The sequence below is a fragment of the Montipora foliosa genome, chromosome 1 (genome assembly GCF_036669935.1).
Source record: "Montipora foliosa isolate CH-2021 chromosome 1, ASM3666993v2, whole genome shotgun sequence".
Lineage (NCBI taxonomy): Eukaryota > Metazoa > Cnidaria > Anthozoa > Scleractinia > Acroporidae > Montipora > Montipora foliosa.
In genome coordinates, this window is record NC_090869.1 from 26,157,176 (window position 1) to 26,174,611 (window position 17,436).

The 17,436-nt window shown below is 39.5% G+C and overlaps 2 protein-coding genes across 3 annotated transcripts in view; one reads left to right on the forward strand and one right to left on the reverse strand.

Moving 5' to 3' along the window:
• The window catches only part of LOC137995150 (probable RNA-binding protein 18), a 7,490-nt gene extending 2,496 nt beyond the window's left edge, over positions 1 to 4,994 (reverse strand). Inside the window, exons 1-5 of the mRNA XM_068840729.1 lie at positions 4,933 to 4,994; positions 4,779 to 4,840; positions 2,609 to 2,735; positions 1,957 to 2,049; positions 1,512 to 1,564 (exon numbers count right to left, since the gene is read on the reverse strand). Of these exons, the coding sequence (XP_068696830.1) occupies positions 1,512 to 1,564; positions 1,957 to 2,049; positions 2,609 to 2,735; positions 4,779 to 4,840; positions 4,933 to 4,956 (359 nt within the window). The 5' untranslated portion in view covers positions 4,957 to 4,994. The remainder of the gene's footprint in view (positions 1 to 1,511; positions 1,565 to 1,956; positions 2,050 to 2,608; positions 2,736 to 4,778; positions 4,841 to 4,932) is intronic.
• LOC137995134 (ADP-ribosylation factor-like protein 6-interacting protein 4) lies at positions 4,992 to 13,566 on the forward strand. Of its 2 annotated transcripts, none has more exons than XM_068840713.1 (7): positions 4,992 to 5,070; positions 5,465 to 5,550; positions 6,861 to 7,005; positions 7,968 to 8,221; positions 9,699 to 9,841; positions 10,779 to 10,932; positions 11,813 to 13,566. In XM_068840713.1, exons 1-6 carry the CDS (start codon positions 5,020 to 5,022, stop codon positions 10,907 to 10,909), a joined length of 810 nt encoding a protein of 269 aa, XP_068696814.1. In that variant the 5' UTR covers positions 4,992 to 5,019; the 3' UTR covers positions 10,910 to 10,932; positions 11,813 to 13,566. The 2 variants fall into 2 exon arrangements, with proteins under 2 accessions (XP_068696814.1, XP_068696822.1); XM_068840721.1 differs by having other exon boundaries at positions 5,005 to 5,070; positions 5,468 to 5,550.
• The last annotated feature ends 3,870 nt before the right edge of the window (positions 13,567 to 17,436 follow it).

Consider the following 17,436-nt stretch of genomic DNA (forward strand, 5'->3'; position numbering starts at 1 on the left):
CTATTTTAGAATCTCCAGTTTGACATAACGAACTGAACCTCAACAATCGTTTCCCGAGACCGCAATAAATATTGCGTTTACTCAAAGAAGAGAAAACTTGACTCTCGGTTCCTGTCCGTGGTCTAAATGCCACCCACAAAAAAGAAAATGTCGTTGCACACAAGCATTGAGATGGTGGGAACTTGCGTCTTATCGCATTTTCAATGAATTACTACCCCCAGTAAAACATAAATCCTATCAAAAATGTGTTTACTGCATGTGAAGGTAGCGAAATTAAAAGTGATACTCAAGTGAACGGAAGTGTTGGTTGGACGAAAAAGAGACAAACGTGGAAGTCTGGGGACAAGACTCCAGTTGAGACCGCCATTTTAAGTGTTTTGAATCCGTCCCAAATGAAAGACACATTGTTCTTAGCTTCGGGAGATTGTAGCGCTAGCTAACTCAAAGAAAAACGGAAACATTGAAGCTAATAGTATTAACTTTATCTCAAAACTGACTTTTGTTTCAAAACATCGTCCGATAGTGTGTTTTGTGCTTCAGATCGATCGTATGTTGCTTTCAATGTTTTGTATGTGGTTCGTGACCCTTTGGAAAAGTAGTTTCCCACAAAACCCCCCTACCCCTTGGAAATTACTGCCCTTTAACCCCCCCTCTCCCTCGGAATTTCCAATTGTCTTCCGTGGTGGGGGTATGGATATTTTCTGGAACCACACAATCTGCAATTGCTGCACTATTCTGATATCTTCACAGTTATCCTTGGGTTGTCAGAAATGTTAAATGTATGAATCAGTTTTGACCTAAAAACAATAACACTATAAAGACAGTATCCCTAGGTTTATAGGATCAGTGCTGCCTAATGAAGGCGTTGGAAAGGTCATGGAAATCAGGTGTAAGTATGAAAAAATAGATACTCTTTTTTCAGGGCTAGAAAGTCATGAAATTAGAAAAAAATGGCTCCCAGATTGCGAGGCCTATTGTGCTGTAAAACAAATTAAACAACATCAGAAATATTATTATTTTTTGTCTTCTTGTTGGTGAAGAGGTTGCAGGAGGAAGAGAAAGTATTTCATAAAAGTTCTTAGTGCAAAAGGCTAAAATTAAAAACCCATTGACCCCTGGGGGTTCCCCATTGACGAGTAAAACCGTCTGGTGTTTGACAGAGTAAAATACAAGTCTGGGTGGTTCAGGCCGTTTTGGGAGTCAAACAGTTAATGGGGACATAAAGAACTCATGAACATTAATATTTTTTAAGTAAGAGGCTATTCATTTCATAGAGAGATTTAAAAAAGTTAGCCTTTTTTTTAGGTTCTTGGAGCCAAACATGGGGCTTTGCATTGTATTCTTTAGATGCTAAGCCAACTTTCTTTTGTCCGAGACTGGGAGAAATGTGCGGTTGAGTGCAGACTGGGGTAGAGGAAGGGACTGCGCACTGCTCCTAGTCTCTGAGCCTGTTCACAGGCAACTTCTCTGAAGAGCGGATGGAAGACTGGGAAGGACGCAGTTTCACTGACCTGTTTAGTGATATTTTTGTTGAAACTGTTGATGGTGATACATCCTTTATTCCCTATACAGTAAAAAGATTATTTAAATGCTTGCAATAAGTTTTATTGATAATTCAATAGGGCTATGTTATGGTCTACTTTAGCATTAATTTTGTAAGCAAAAGTGAGTTGAAGTATGGAATCTTTTGCAATCAAGCAATGAAAGCCTTACTTCATACATGCACAGACTACAAGGATGCCTATTCAGGAATTTTGCGGGAGCAATTTAAGGGAGCTTAAGAGTATTGGTCCCAGTTGCTGTAAAGGTGGTTAGACCACTCACCATCCTATGGAAACTTTTGTTTTTACAGCACATATTTCCAGGATAGCTATAGTTATTTTGAACAACTTGAACCAGATAAGATGATTGACGAGCTTCAGTACTACAAAGAATCAAGATAATAATGGTCCTTACAGTTATTCCTGCTGGATTCTTTGCCCAATCTACGATTAAAGGCTTTGACAAGGCGAGTTTGCCATTCAATCCTTGTATGGCATTTTCAGCTTGCTGTTTTGAAAAGAACAAAATGTAATTTAACAATACTTGTTATTTTGTGATTATATCGAGAAGTGAAATTAGAAATACTAAATAAATCCTAACATCAGGTCAAACAAGGAACAGAGTTTTATTGGCTGGGTGCGCATATGTGTAGTCCTAAGTTATAAACTGTTTGTAACTGAAATTTCAACAACCTGAGCAGACGCCTCATAGTCAACTGTGGAAGATGACGGTAGACCTCTGCTCAGCTTGTCAAAATGTCAGTCAAAGACAACAGTCCTTCTCAGGACAACACTGACCTAAACAGTCAAATTCGAAAAATCCAGGAATGCCATTCAGTAATGATGATTGACAGCTTGGAATTTAAAAAGATTTAAAACTGTTTTCAGTAGGGTAAACTTATGACATGTGACTGGTGTTTTGTACCAATCTAAAAGTTTGCAATAGGATCATAATAAATTGAATTTCCATTAGATTCTTACAATCTACTGACTCTGACTCTGACTCTGACTCTGACAGAGATACATGCATGTAGTTGGACAGATACATAATGCAGCGGTTCACTCGCCTCATGAGTTTTGTATTCAACAAAACAATATCCTCGAGGTTCACCTTCTTTCACTCCTGATTTATGGAAGAGTAGTTCAAACTTTTTTAGATCACCAAAACGCTGTAGAATTTTAACCAGATTATACCTGGAAGCAAAAATAGGTCTGGTGTTGAAACCCTATTTTCCTGCCTCTTGCTTGTTGTTCTAAGAATAACATCAGAGGTTTCATTCTAAAATACACTTATATTATTGTTTTTGTGAGAGTTACAGAAATAATTTAACCCTTTCAGCCCCGATAGTGCCAAATGGCACTTATAGATTTTACTCTGTCTAACGCCAGACGATTTTACTCGTCAATGGGGAACCCCTCGGGGCTTAAAGGGTTAAGCTAACAGCGTGAAAAAACTATGTCCCCGTTTAACCCTTTCAGCCCCGATAGTGCCAAATGGCACTTATAGATTTTACTCTGTCTAACGCCAGACGATTTTACTCGTCAATGGGGAACCCCTCGGGGCTTAAAGGGTTAATTACTTGAAGTAGCCAATGGCAATAGCCTTGCTATTTAGTTACATGCCAGGGGCAGATTTAGGGGGGGGGGGGGGTGGGGGAGGTTGCTGCGGCACCCCTTTTTTCCCTGTGTTTACAGAGCTTCTGTAAGCAACCGACTTTCAAGTGGTACAGTGTGCATCAGGTGGTTTTACTTTAGATGATGATTAGTTCAGTTTCAGAGCTTTTCTTTTTTCAAATACATTTTGCCTTGATAGATACACATTACATATGAAACATTGAATATATAATTCATCTCAAATATGAAAAATTTCGATAATAAGCTCACTGCTTTTCAAAAATCAGAGCAAGATGTTACATGTAACAGTCGTTTCTCTACTGTATTTCATGACGTGACAAGGAAGACTGAACACAAATAATTTTTCAAATAGAGGGAGGAGGACCCGTGGGGGGGGAACTCCCATATGAGACAGACGGCGATGCTCATCGTCTCGCTTAGGGGTGTAAATTTTGGATTTTGGTCTTGCTTAGGGTGTTCCGGGCAAAGCGCCAATATTTTAAGCTGCCAAGGTCAAATTTTGCTTCAGCCACGCCCAGATTGGTCTCCTTTAGAGGTCACAAAAAGCTTGGGCCACGCCCAGATGGTCTCCTTTAGGGGTTAAATTCAAAATTTCCGACGAGCATCGTCGTCTGTTCCATATGGGAGTCCCCCCCCCCTGGGGAGGAGGGAGGTGGTGCGCTCTTGCCGCATTTCTTTGGCCCCCTCTTTCTGGAATTTCTGGATTCGCCCAAGCCTGCGAGGTGCATTTATATTGTAGGTTTGAATATTGCAACAATCACAATTGTGGTTGACAAACATGGTTTGATATCAGCTACTCTGGTTTAAAAAATAATGAATGTAGCTTATTTATGATTCAAGACCCAAGGGCCACAATGAGGTTGTGCTTTGCTGCTTGCTGAGGGAATTGATATGATTAATGCCAAATTGGCTCCTCGCATAATCAGTAATCCATGCCTGTGATCAGAGGGATCTTGACACTTCCATTTCACCATGATTTCTACTTTCCAGTTTCCATTTCTGCTTTCTGATTTCAGATTCCTGCTCTAAATTCCACATTATGGACTTCAGATTCCGGATGTGTCCATTTCTACCAAGCTCACTTTGTTCACTACCATTTTTTCCCAGAAGATACCATTAGATAAGCTAAGGTGTCCCTGTTTCAAGCCAATTTGTCCAGGACCATCGAACCTCTGAAGCCTTCAGAGTCTCTCGGAGGCTCCTGTTTTGAAACCTTATATATTAAAGGAAATCCTATTTTCATCTTATTTTTTCTTTTGGTAAAAATTATCTTATTTTCCCGTTTATTTTGCCCGTTACTTAATTCAGTATTGTCAAAGGTAAGCATTAGCAAATATATTTGTTTGCAAGAGAAAGCAATAAGATTACTATTTCCCCACATCACGTATTAACATCTTGAGGACATCTCTTAAGTGTTTATTTTCCCTAACCAGTATTCTCTATTTTCGAATTCCCCACACTGCATATTCCCAAGAGCATTTGAAAACAATGGTTTATGCAAAATTTGGGGGGCAAACAAAGTGTGTTATGGGGAATTCGAAAACAGAGAATGCTTGGTTTCTTGAATTAGTTCCGGCCAGTACATGCTCCATGAACACTCACTCGCTTAGGCGTTTGTCTATATTCCCAATCCAAACCTTGTTTTCAGGATTTTCATCTTTGTTCTAAAAGATCAGATATATTTTGTGAAAACTAAAATCCAAAAACGACCAACCAGCAGTTCATGAGGGCAAATACAGTATTTTTTTATACAAACCTGATTGCATCGAGAGGTCGCCATGTTGATTCTTACATGGAAAGCGTAACTATTGGTTCCATTCTCTCGCGCTATACAATATTCAAAATGGCCGACAGTGAGGAACGTACCAGAAGGAAAAATCCTAAAAGTTCTAAGGTAAACACTCTATTTTAATTGCAATCACGTCCGATGAATAAATGGTTAAATTACCCAGCACCTGAGTTTCATGTAAATGACATATTTTCATTAGTTATATCGACCATCGCACAGGGCTCATTTGAGTTTATGCAGTTTATGTCATATCCTAGTCTGCGTGCAGAGTCTCCTTTGACCGTCTCTGCTTGTGGAGAAGGTAAAAGAAGACTGCTCGCGGGGTAATCTCGAGCATAATAATGGTCAATCATTTACAGCTAACGTTAAATTGAGAAAATAAACAATTGTAAATACTAAACATTCGACACCAGTTAAGACTTATCACACCAAATGTAAGCCCAGTTTAAGTTACTCATTCGGACTTATTACAAGAGCTAAAATTTTGTGTGAATTATAGCAGTCAAGAAAAAGTAGGAAACGCAGCAGAAGTTCTGACAGCTCTGAGGAATCAGGAACATCAGGCAGCTCTAGCAGCCCTGCAAGGTAACAAACGTCAAAGACTAACTGGGTTCCGTCAAACAGGCAGGTTTAAAACACAGTACAGGTCACTCATTACAGGTCATTGTTTTACCTGTACTAAAGCAACCCAAAACCTTCAAACTGGCTAACCTTGCGTATAAACATCGTTTTAGGCCTAACGAGGCTAGTATGTAGAATTAGTAAAGGTTTGGTAACAAGGGACCTGTGAAAAGTGACCTGTACTTTCAGACATTCCAACCCTCCCTCCCTCCCGATTTGATGTGTTACCTCCAACTCTCCCGATTTCCATCTCTATAAGAACACCACATATCACATCAACTCCACTCCGGGATCGCACCGTGAGTTTTCACGAATAAATTCCAAATAATGTTCGGCTTTTTATAATCTTCCCATTTGCTTGCCTCTTTGTGTGGCTATGGCTGTTATAGCTTGATGGCGATCATAATTACATTCTGCACTCTCATTGGACAATTTGAAACACTTGGCCTATGGGGCTATACCAACCTCTCTTGAAAGTACAGAATATATGCAACGGGTAATCGTGAAGAACAGCTCCCTTCCACTGACGAGCACGAACATGACCTGGCATTGAGGGATGGTGGGTCCGTCAAGGAACTAGAAGCAGTCTGCAAGAGAAGACTTCGGCAACACCTGCCAGTGATGGCTAATATGTGGCAAGAGGGACAGCTGTTGCTGCTTTAATTCAATGATCAGTTTTATGAGTAAAGCTGTCTGCTCCTGTAGGAGCCACCAATCTTGCAAATGTATATTGCCCATAAAAATAATGATATCAGCACATCCTGAAAAATAAGAATGGTGCAAAATTCAGAGCGGGGCTAGGACAAAGTTAAAAATAAAAAATGACAAACGAGTCAGGAATCGAAGAAGAGAAGAGAAATTGCCTAGAAATCGTACTGAGCCATTAATGTTCTAGAGACTTACAAGTTTCATTTACCGGTATCTTTTCGATGCAATTATCAGAGGTTGCAAATCATAAATTTTTCAAGGCAATAATCACCCTGAAGTTACCAACATTCTAACAAGAGGTTACCAACACCTTACCGGCAGTCAGCTGATGGTCGGTAGACTGTCAGCCAACAGATGACCTGCAAGCATTTATGAAATAAAGCTGTCAGCTGACTTTTGGTGGAGGAGAGCTGTTGTTCACAATTACTGTGTAACCTATTGGAAAGGTACTTAAAAGCTGTCCTGCTGGCTTCTTTCATGTTCCATCACCATCAAAAAGACATGATATTTGCCAGACTGAGTGGATTTACATGTGGTAGACTAACAAGAAAGTTTTGAATTTATAGGAAAAAGTCAAGAAAATCAAAAAAGAGTAGATCAAAGAGACATCAATCAACTGACAGTAGTAGCAGTGAATCCAGTGACTCAGAGCTTGAGGACAGGAAAAAAAGGCATAAAAAGAGAGCAAACAAGACTGAAGAAAGAAAAAAGGTGGAACTAACTGTGATTTCTTAATTATTAATTTTGGGAAGACTTCATAAATTGTACAGTGAAATGTATTTAAATTGCTCACAAAGCTGTGATAATATTAACGTAGGTATGGTACTCTTCAAGAACCAGGTCCTCACTCAGTTGCAAAGAATCTTTAGCCCTTTTACAGTGAGTGAAGGAAAGATTTAGTGAAGTTTGTGCATGGTTTTGTTCCTTTTCCTGTGAAACCTGAACCATTGTATTTGACAAACCATCGTCTCAATTTGTCATTTGCAGTCATGATCCTCTGTGGTCTCTCCTTTCAGTATCTCTATTTAATACTCCTTATTAAGATTCCCAATGGCCTTATGCGCCTACTGGCACAAAGAGAAATGATGATGATGATGATGATGATTAAGATTCCCATGTAAATGTCAAGAATAGTGGGCTAGTTTGCCCGTGTATTTGTGACATCTTTAATCAGCATGATGTCTGCCATACTTTGGTTCTCAAAGTGTTGGAGTTAAATCATTTTTTAATCTTTGTTTCACTATCATTGTCTGCTAAAACAAGCACTTTCTTATGTTCCCCTTCCTTGTTGATCACTGTTCTTGTTGATGTTGGTAGAGAAGACATCTTTTCCAAAGGTGATAGCAAATGCTGCTTGCAGTAGTTTTAGGTCAAACAACAGACTTTAGGGATTTTACTTTAGGGGTTTAAAGATTTTTCTCTTTAGTCTGACATGGTTTTGTTTGCAAAATCTTGAAGTTGGTGATAATGAGGACAAGAAGTAACATTTTTCCTATCCAAATGCACTTTCAAGTGTGTGGGGAATACATGTATGTACGTCATAAAGACTGTAAGCGTGGTACATATTGTACTGGGTCCCTTTTTTATTATCAGCGAATTTTGGCCAGCAAAAGTTCCAAAACATTTCTGAAATTAGTTACCACTCTACTACTGTTTTTTTTTTTTTAATGCAGGACAAAAAGTGCAGGAAAAGCAAGGATAAATCTAAACAAAAAGGGAAAAAGTTCACCTTAGTCGTAAACCAAAAGAAGTATGGCAAATATGGAATCCTTATGGAGAGTGATATGTTCAACAAACAACAAGAATTTTATCTGTGGCTTCAGGAAGTAAAGCAAGTCAACCCAGAAGTTCTCCCCAGATTTGAGATGAAAAAGATGTTTGATTCCTTTGCTGAGGACTATAATACTGCGACATTACCACATAAAAAGTATTCACTTCTTCATAATAGTAATTCCTAACATCACATCACGAAAAACACTCTAATTTGAATCATGAGAAGCAAGATAATATGCACTGTTTCCTTTCCATCTTGCCAGCTCTTGGGCTGGGGCTTGACCTGAGATGGGACTCGCCTTTTGACCTTAAGCCTTTAAGGCCCATGACAGCCCCCATTAGACAGAGTCAAATCTATGTAGACATCGAGCAACAAACAACAGTTTGAATTCACTTTGATATATCAGGTAGAACAAGCAATTCGGTGTAGTGTTTCTCATGTGATGAAGAGATCGAGTACCCTGGCTGCCAGAGGTTTTTCTCTCTCAGAGCGACAGAATAGGCGAGGAAAAACCTCTGGTACAGGCCGTTGAGTTCTTTGAGAAGGCCGGTCCAATGGGATGCTGTTTCATATTCCCAGAGTCAGATTTTGACCCTAGCAATTCGATTGGTTCCAGGAACTTGTCTGTTCTAACGAGTATTCTGATTTGTTTAGCAACAGAAAGTAGTTCGAACAGGTTTTCAATATTATTGCTGTCAACGTGATTTCGCGTGCTCACTGTGGTCATAATCAAAACGCTGTAAAGTTACGGAAATTGAGGCTTTGAAGGCAGAAAAAGTTCAGTGGGTTCTAAATTTTTTTAGTTTTTTGTATGTGTCCGTCAAAATTCAACTTCGGAATTTGACATCCAAATTTCAAATTTGAGTTTTTATATTCGACATCAAAGTTTTATAGGGAACATTGTTTTTTTTAATTTGGCATCGAAGTAAACAAGACGAATGTACCGTGGGAACCAAAGATGCTGATTGGTAGGTTGTGTCACGTATCAATTTACTAAGTTTTTCTGTGTCAATCAAACCGGGCATGGAAATGAGGTTCTCAAGGCCTGTACCAGAGGTTTTTCTCGCCGCTTCGTGACTCGCTATTCTGTCACTCTAAGAGAGACAAAACCTCTGGCATCCAGGGTAGAGATAGAGTAATTCAAGTGATCGAGCAGCGATTAAGTTGTTCAACCCAAAAGAGACAAAATTTCGGTTTCAAAATAAATCTAGATGAAATGAAACCTGAAAAAAGGACAAGAGTACAACAAAACCCAACTAGCATAATCATTTGCAAGAGACACACCTACTCAAGATCCCCCACATGGCATCGTGGGTAATGGAAGTAACGATCTGTAAGTGGCCACTGGGAGGTAAAGGGTTTCATAGTATTGGCTTATATCATGGACCAAATGCATAAATGGCAGCCAATTCGTTTCTCCTTACATCTTTATTTTATAGTCTGGCCAGCCTTCAGTTTAGGGCAACAAATCTGGGTTGGACAACTTGGACAATGTTGCATAAGTTATATGCCTTTTGGTTAGTTTGATTTCATCTTGAAAAATTTTTTTTGTCTATAACAGTGAAGAAAATGACAATTTTTTCAGACTGTGAGAGCAATAATTTTATAATACATTAATTTTATTTTGTAGATTTTATGACCTGGAAAAATGGGAAACCAAACAAAGAGAGAAAGGAAGGATAAAAGCTCTGAAAAAATCAAAGAAACAACAAGTTTCTATTGAAAGTGATGAACTACAACACAAAAGTCTACATTCAGGACCAACAAGGCCTGGTAAGAGAGTACTGTAATTAGAACAAGCAGAATTTATAATTCTCTAGTTTGTGTTTATCTTTGAGCTGATTAACCCAAGTACAATAAAAGTTATGCATTTGAAAAATGCTCACAGGATTGTGAACCATGTCCAGAGATCTTTAACAACCTCCAAAAACTCCTTGAAGACATGAGTTTCACTTGCTCAAAGTATTTTAAAGCATATTAATTTTAAGGATTTTGCAAATCTTGGTGTTAAAGAAGTTCTGTTGCATGTTTTGTGCAGTCCAATGTGGACTTTTCATTTATCCAGACAAGATGAATGAAGAATAAATTTTTCTCTATTCGATTGCTAAAAAGTATATTTTTTTTCCTTTTCAAATTACGTAGTTTTTGAATTGGTAGGTTTAGTTCCCAGCATTTTGATCTTCAGTATAGATTCATCTGGGTCCTTCTGGACTCTTCTGTGTCTCTCAACAAGTCCAGACATTTGACTTTTACTTCAAGTTTTGGTAACTTTTATGTAATTTTTTGAAGAACTGCTGTCAGTAGTACTGTACCTTATAGCTGAAATAGGTTTTAATTATGTGGTGTATTTAACAAATAGATTCCATGTTGCCGTGCGTCTGTTCAGTAATAGATCACAGATGACTTCAAAATGTGGTAAGAACAAAAAGTGGCACACAAGGCGATAGCCGAGTGTGTCACTGATGTTCTTACCACATTTTGACGTCTTCTGTGATCTATTACTGAACAGACCCACGGCAACATGGAATCTATTTGTTTTATATAGTAAAGAATTAAACTTTATTCGCATAAAAGCTGATGGTGACGTCAATCGTGCGTCTGTCCTCTAAAAGATCATAGGCAAGAACCAATCAAAATTCGTGAATAACTTGGTTTATTATATAAATTGCCACGTACTTTCATGTAGTAACCCCCTTCATGTAAACTACAGGAATGAGCAGACAAGAGCTTCTTGAAATGCAGAGAGTCATTAGGGAAAGACAAGAGGAAGATTACAAGAAGAAAGCTGGCATGCAAGTGGATGAAACCAAGGGCGTGCGCTACCAGACAATACTCCCTTAATTGCTCAATCTTTGAGAAAAATGGTTAGAATATCTAAGACTTCTAAGACTGTTGAACCTGTACCGTTTTGTTCTGTTGTCATGAGATTTATTAATTTTTATTTTGGAGGGAAGGATTTTACATGTATCTGTTTAATTTTATGCAGTTTTTGCACTTGTCCATCTAGACATTGCTGGAGAAATCAACAAAGGTCCCTGCATGCATCAGTGACTAACTCCCTCCTCAGAAGGATTCTCAATGACATAAATTATAGTATCTTAATGGTGATTTTCAATTTTATGTGAAAAAAACTGCTATACTTAAAAAGAATCAGAAAAAGTTGCTACAGAACCGTACGCATACGTCGAATAGTTTAGGCTTGTATTCCCATACAAATTCTTTAGATTTCGAACACACACACACTGTCGCGGCTCCCTGTGCCATGGCCAGTTAAAAACACGTCAGCTTATGGTACTCATTACTGAAGCGCTGGCCCGGGCTGCTCGAAGTATGGTTAGGGCTAATCAGCGTTAAATACCATAGAAACCTACAGGTTTTGATACCCCTTAACCACCGGTTAGCGCTAACTAGGCTTCAAGCAACCAGCTGAACCAGCCCCTTGTTCCAGTTGTTCAAAAGGTGGATAGCGCTATCCACCGGATAAATCATTATTCAGTGGATAAGTAATAGTGAAATCAATTGTGCTATCCAGTTGGTAGTGGGTAGTGATTTTTCCGGTGGATAACGTTATCCACCTTTTGAACAGCTGGGGCCAGGGGCTTAAGTTTCTTTTCTGGTTGAGACTGGTGACTCAGGGGTGTAGCAGCCTTTAAGCCAGTTCGCCCGTGCTTACAAACGTTTGGACATAATTATCCGAAAAATTTCCCCGGTGAATGATTTCTCTTTGCTTTCCCTTTTTTTTAGGAAAAGACCAAGAAAGCAAGTTAATGAATTTATTTAATCTCGCGTGGTTGTTTCGAAGTAAAGGAAACCAATTGAATGTGTGTGTCTTTTCATGAATATCATGAAAACTGAGAGAGCCGATCCTTTAGTTTGAACAGAGGTGTACGAGCGATGGAAGTAGATGGCAGCCGAGAATGTTTATTGTAGAATGTCTACTGCAGAATGTACATGTTCAATATGCACTGCTCGCAGTTAGCAAAAGTTAGTCGAGGCAAGCAGTGGTTACGTGTATAAAAGAGATAACAAGTAGACAAAGCTACAGTATTCACTGAGTCTTCAGTTGTGTTTTATAAGCAATACATTATAGAACGAATAGGTATACAAATAACTCGTGTACAAAGTATACAGTCAACAAAGTAAATATCATCTAAAATCAAATCAATACAAAGTGCAGGTGCGAGTTCGTTATCGAGCCAAGGAGGAAGGAAGGCAACAACATAAGGCAACAACGTAAGTAGGGAAAATGTCCGAGCCGCAACTCCTGAATCCTACTGCGAAAGAAGGCGAAGAACCATATATTTTCTCCTCGTCGATCACCTTGTACAAGAAATGCAAGACAGGCTGCTGTCATAGGAGGATCAATTCTTAGGACAATATCTCGTCCCCAAAAACTGAGCTACGTGCATGTATGCACAAGCGAAGTTTGGGATAAGGCATATGGCACAATCAAAACCGACCTATCTGAGAAGAGAGAATATGATACTGAGATCCTTAGGTGTAAAACAAAGTGGCAGTATTCTCCGATATCTCCTGGTGATAGCCAAGCGACCCTGGTAGAAACCTTGGACAGCGCAAATCCAGTCCTCTACCCAAACGTTAATGCGGTACTCGCCATTCTACTACACCCCTAGGCCTGACTTTGGCGGGGATATGATAATCCAGGACGTTTTATGCATGTCGACATAATGTGGCTTGTCATAACAAAGCTGCGCATGAACGTTTTCTTAAATTTGTTCACTTTCTTGTGACAATTTGTAAATAAAATAAAATACATGCATCTATTTTATGATGCACCAAAAGGCAAATTAGCTTTTTTAAATAAGGTTCTTTAGATAAATACAGGAGGATAATGTAAGGTTAGACCATTATTCTAAATTGTCACGAACGTATCATTCTTTTGCACTTACGTTAATGGCCTTAAAGCTACTGGCCTCAGTTGTCTTCACCTATTCTTTTGTTCATATTAGTATGGCTAGAAAGGCTCATTAGCTATTTGCGCGCCATTTTTGTCTACTGCGCATGCGCAGCTAGACACAATGCTGTCGAGTTGAGCAAGGTGAGATTTTTCCGTTACTTATCGGAACCAATGAAAAGTCTCGGTACCTTCGGAAGTTTTCGTGTGTTGCTAAAACAGTAGTCGGTGCACGGTAAATACGTCAAGTTTAAGTTTGTCAAAAGAACTCATTAATGGTTTGAAGAACGTCTCTACATGCTTAGAATATGGAGAGTTTTACTCAAAAGCCGCTGGCCTCTCAGAACTCCTACCCATTTATTGTCTGTTTTACGGCCAATTACAAACCCCATCTTGGTCACTTTCAGATTTCAGTTTCAGTTTTTTTTATGTATTTTATATAAAATATCACAAAGTTACGCAATGCTCGCAGTTAGCAAAAGCTAGTCGAGGCGAGCAGCGCTTACAAATATATTCCACATAAAATGGTTACAAATACATAACTACACATTCACATAAAAAAATAAATTGGTTTTAGAATACAGTTAGTGTGCAGTGGAGAACAGCTTAACACTTGTACAGTATAACATAAATAAACATGAAAAAAGTAATTTAAATTGAATAAATAAATGACTAACTATATGACATGATACTAAACTGAGGAGTCAAAATTTGCCAATATTATCGAAACATCAATGTAGTCATCATATTTTAGTAGTCTTTGGAAGAGGATATCATTAACATTATTTTTTAAGCTGGATTTTGACATCTGGCGCACTTCTCAAGATAAGCGATTCCAAATTTTAACGCCAATTCTTGAGAAAGATCTTTTTTGAATATCTATTCTCGAGCGTTTAAGAAAATAATCTCTTTGCGATGATCTCGCCTCGTAAGGATGAATATTAGCTTGATGGGTGAATAGGTTAAATATATTAGGTGTTAAGTTGTTTGATACGTCGTGCATCATCATAGCCACAGATTTAAAATAGAGTATAATCTAAAGGAAGAAGACGAGAAGAAATGAAGAAAGGTATTGCATGAGATTTGTAATCAGCAAAATACATTAGGCGAAGAGCTCGTTTTTGAAGGGTTAAAAGTTTAGTTCAATGAATTTTTGCAGCATTACCCCAAGCTACTATACCATACTTTTGGGTAAATATAATTCTAGCGATACCAACTTAGTCACTTTCTATTTATGCATAAACCTTACATATAGCCTTTTAATTGTCATTTCAAAACGAATGTAATGCGACTAGTAAATGTTAAATCAGCACCGCCACAGTTCTTTCTGTAACAACGTTTTTTACCGATAATCTTTCCATTTTTAAATCCCACTAGCCAGAATATTTTTACCCCTAAAAACCTCGACAATTTGGGACCCCATTTGCGAAGCGCCAACTGCGACCAAAAGCGATCGCCCGGGCCGAAATCAAGGGGATAACTCGTTTGGTATGACGCTCCAGCGCCATGTCTGGAGGTACTGCGTTTTTCTCTCTTGTTCGAACATTACGTCAGCACTTCTGGCTCTCGGATACGTACGATACCAAAAACAAGATGCTGGTTTTTTACAAGGAATTGACATTTCAGTTGATTCTAGTAGTGGTGTACGCCCCTTCAGCACACTTTTGACAGGTGGAATTGGAGCACTCTGATTGGTCGATTCAAATTTTGGCGGGAAATTCAAACGTACGTGAGATGGGACATTCAAATCATGACGTCACAGACACGTGACCCCTCCCTTGTGCGGATCCTCAGGAAACAGGTTGGGGTGGTTTGCGTTACCCTGTTGGAAAATCAAAGCTAGGCATGAAATGCAAACGTGCGTTAGGCGGGACATTCAAAATTCAAACAATAACGTCACATGGGTCGAGAGAGGGATGACGTCACAGAGTCCCAATCCCCTCACGGTCAGAAAAAACAATACAGGATATTTTTCTCCGAATCAGACGGTTTAATGACTAGAATAATAAATGAATATGTACAAAAGAAAAAAGCATAAAATAATATCACACTATGTACAAGAAGAAGACGGTGCCCGCACACGCACCCAAGTTTAGTATGATCCACGCTGATTTTGGATGTGGCCGGCCAATGAAAACACAATCGTCCCACCGGTCACATCCGAGTAGAGTCTCCTTAAAGTCACCTCAGTTCCTTAGTGTCCCTACTCAGTCCACACACAAAAGTTGGCGCCCCGCACACGCACCCCGCAACTTGACAGATTAAAACTCGAGGAGCTCCCGGAAGGACACGTCCTCGAAACAGGATGTTTCTGCAAAAAACTCAGCAGCCGCTCAAGATCCAACACGGTCTTTACGTTCAAATTGCGCGGCCGCGCGAGCCAGATCAAAATCCGGACCTGGATGAACCACCACCTCCCGAATAGCGTTTTGGATGCGCTGTTCACGCTCTCAGGCCGCTTGACGCTGTTCGTGGTCTGCCTCTGCTCGCGCCTGAGAACAAGCACGATTGAAAAATGTCATCATTGGGAGCTAAAAGTTCGCAAAGATGGGTTTAAAAAAGTCACGGAGGATTTTTTTTGAACCAAATGCGAAAAAAATACTGAAGGTCACCCGCATTCTCCCCGGGAGGGAAAAAACACGACGGAAAAAGGCTAAACACAAGTTGTGATCTTTCTTTTCGTCATATATATATTTATAAGATTTCTGAAACTATTTACAAGTTGAAAAACGTCTATCTACAACTATTTACACCGAAAAATTGGGGGTTTTTTTAAATTTCTGAAATTTCACAGAAAATTCATTTTTTAATTCAAATGTAGTGATCATCCCAGCCATCCGCAACCTCCTCGGGAAGGAAAAAAGAACGGAAAAAGATCATGCAAGTTGTGATCTTTCTTTTCGTCACATATATTTACAAGATTTCTAAAAAGTTGAAAAACTATTTACTAAAAAAGGTTTCAAACTGTCTATTTACAAGTTTACCTCCACTGAGGCAGGAACAAAAAAGTTGGCCGCATCCAGGGCAGCGACGAAGGTCCGGGAAGTAATACGCTCTCCGGTTTCCTATTTTATGGTGGCATTGGAAAAGTCCGGGTTGGCTTCTTGTGGGCGGGTTTGTCGTGTTGTGGACCGCGAAGGAAAGCCACGGACAGATGGCTAGGTTTTCTAGGAGAAAAAAGAAAGAAAAAAACATGAGTCTCCTTGATGACAATCTTCAGGTAAGGGTTGTAGGCAAAACTCACCAATCTCCTCCACCAGGGATTTCATTTTATCCCGGTGCTCTGCCCGTGCCTTCATTTTAAAAATCTCCTCTTGCAGCTCTGGCGGGAGAAAGTCCCTGTAACTTGCCATCTTGAACTGAAGTCTCTTAGACTCGAATGCGCTATTTTGTACCAATCACTGGACCTCGTTTTCAACCGCACTTCCCGCAGAGGGACTGGGGCAAGACTCCCTCAAAAACGCCACGTGGGTTTGAGAACCCATTTCATCCCTAGTTTCAGAGGACTTTGAGGAGCCAATGGAGTCCTACCTTTTTGAAAAAGACAAACAAAGGTCCGTCATAGAGAACTCACACATGAATGTCAAATAATCAGAAAAACAACGGGTGTTTTACATGCGTTCGGGAAAAGCAGGTCCTGGTCGTCTGACTTGCTAGAAATCGTTGAGTCCGTTCGTGATTGATGTAGCCTATGACATGCTTCGCGCAATCAATCTTTCTTTCATATTTTCAATATCGTCTTTGTCCGTAATCTGTTTTGGCACCCATCGATCATAAAAGAGTACCATATTGTATTGTTCTACTGGAGGTAACATCATCTTGCACTCTTCACGCCAAGATTTTAGAATATCATTTCTGTCGACCGATACTATGGCTGCCTTTACACACGCATCAGTTTTTCTGTTCTATGAAGCTTTGAGTAACACTCCCAAGCTTGATTTTCATAGATTTTCCAGAACGCTTCTATTATATCCTCACGCATTGGAAGGCGACATTTCTTTCTTTGGAGATGGCGCTCATGTAGCTGTTGCTTTTGAAGTAAAGTAAAGTATAGTAAAGCAACCATATTTAACGTCGATAACTCGTAAAAGTAATTCAACTGACAAACCTGAGGTCGACGCTGCGCTCATTTTACTCCCCCCACTCCATCAGTGCTCCATTTTATGGGTATTTAAAGCTACTTAGCTATATGGAAAGGAAAGAAGTCGAAACAAGGATACGAGATCCGGGAATCGAACTCAGGACCTCTTGCACCAAGGCCGTGCACGAGCCGACTGTGCCATCCTTGCTCCTTAAACTCGAACCATTCTTTGAAACTCCGAGCAGCGAGAGGTAACTTCGTCTTCATCCACCAAGTTTGTGCTAGGAATCCTTTCGAGACAATCCCCTGTCATTTTTCTCTTTTTAAAAAGGGTTCTTGACACCTCACTGTACAAATGAACGTTTCTCATCA

Bases quoted from the DNA above. Each gene is read 5' to 3' on its own strand.
- LOC137995134 (XM_068840713.1), top strand. From the start codon at position 5,020: ATGGCCGACAGTGAGGAACGTACCAGAAGGAAAAATCCTAAAAGTTCT. The intron at 5,071-5,464 runs GTAAACACTCTA...TGTGAATTATAG, and splicing joins AAAATCCTAAAAGTTCTAAG to CAGTCAAGAAAAAGTAGGAA. The intron at 7,006-7,967 runs GTGGAACTAACT...TTTTTAATGCAG, and splicing joins AGACTGAAGAAAGAAAAAAG to GACAAAAAGTGCAGGAAAAG.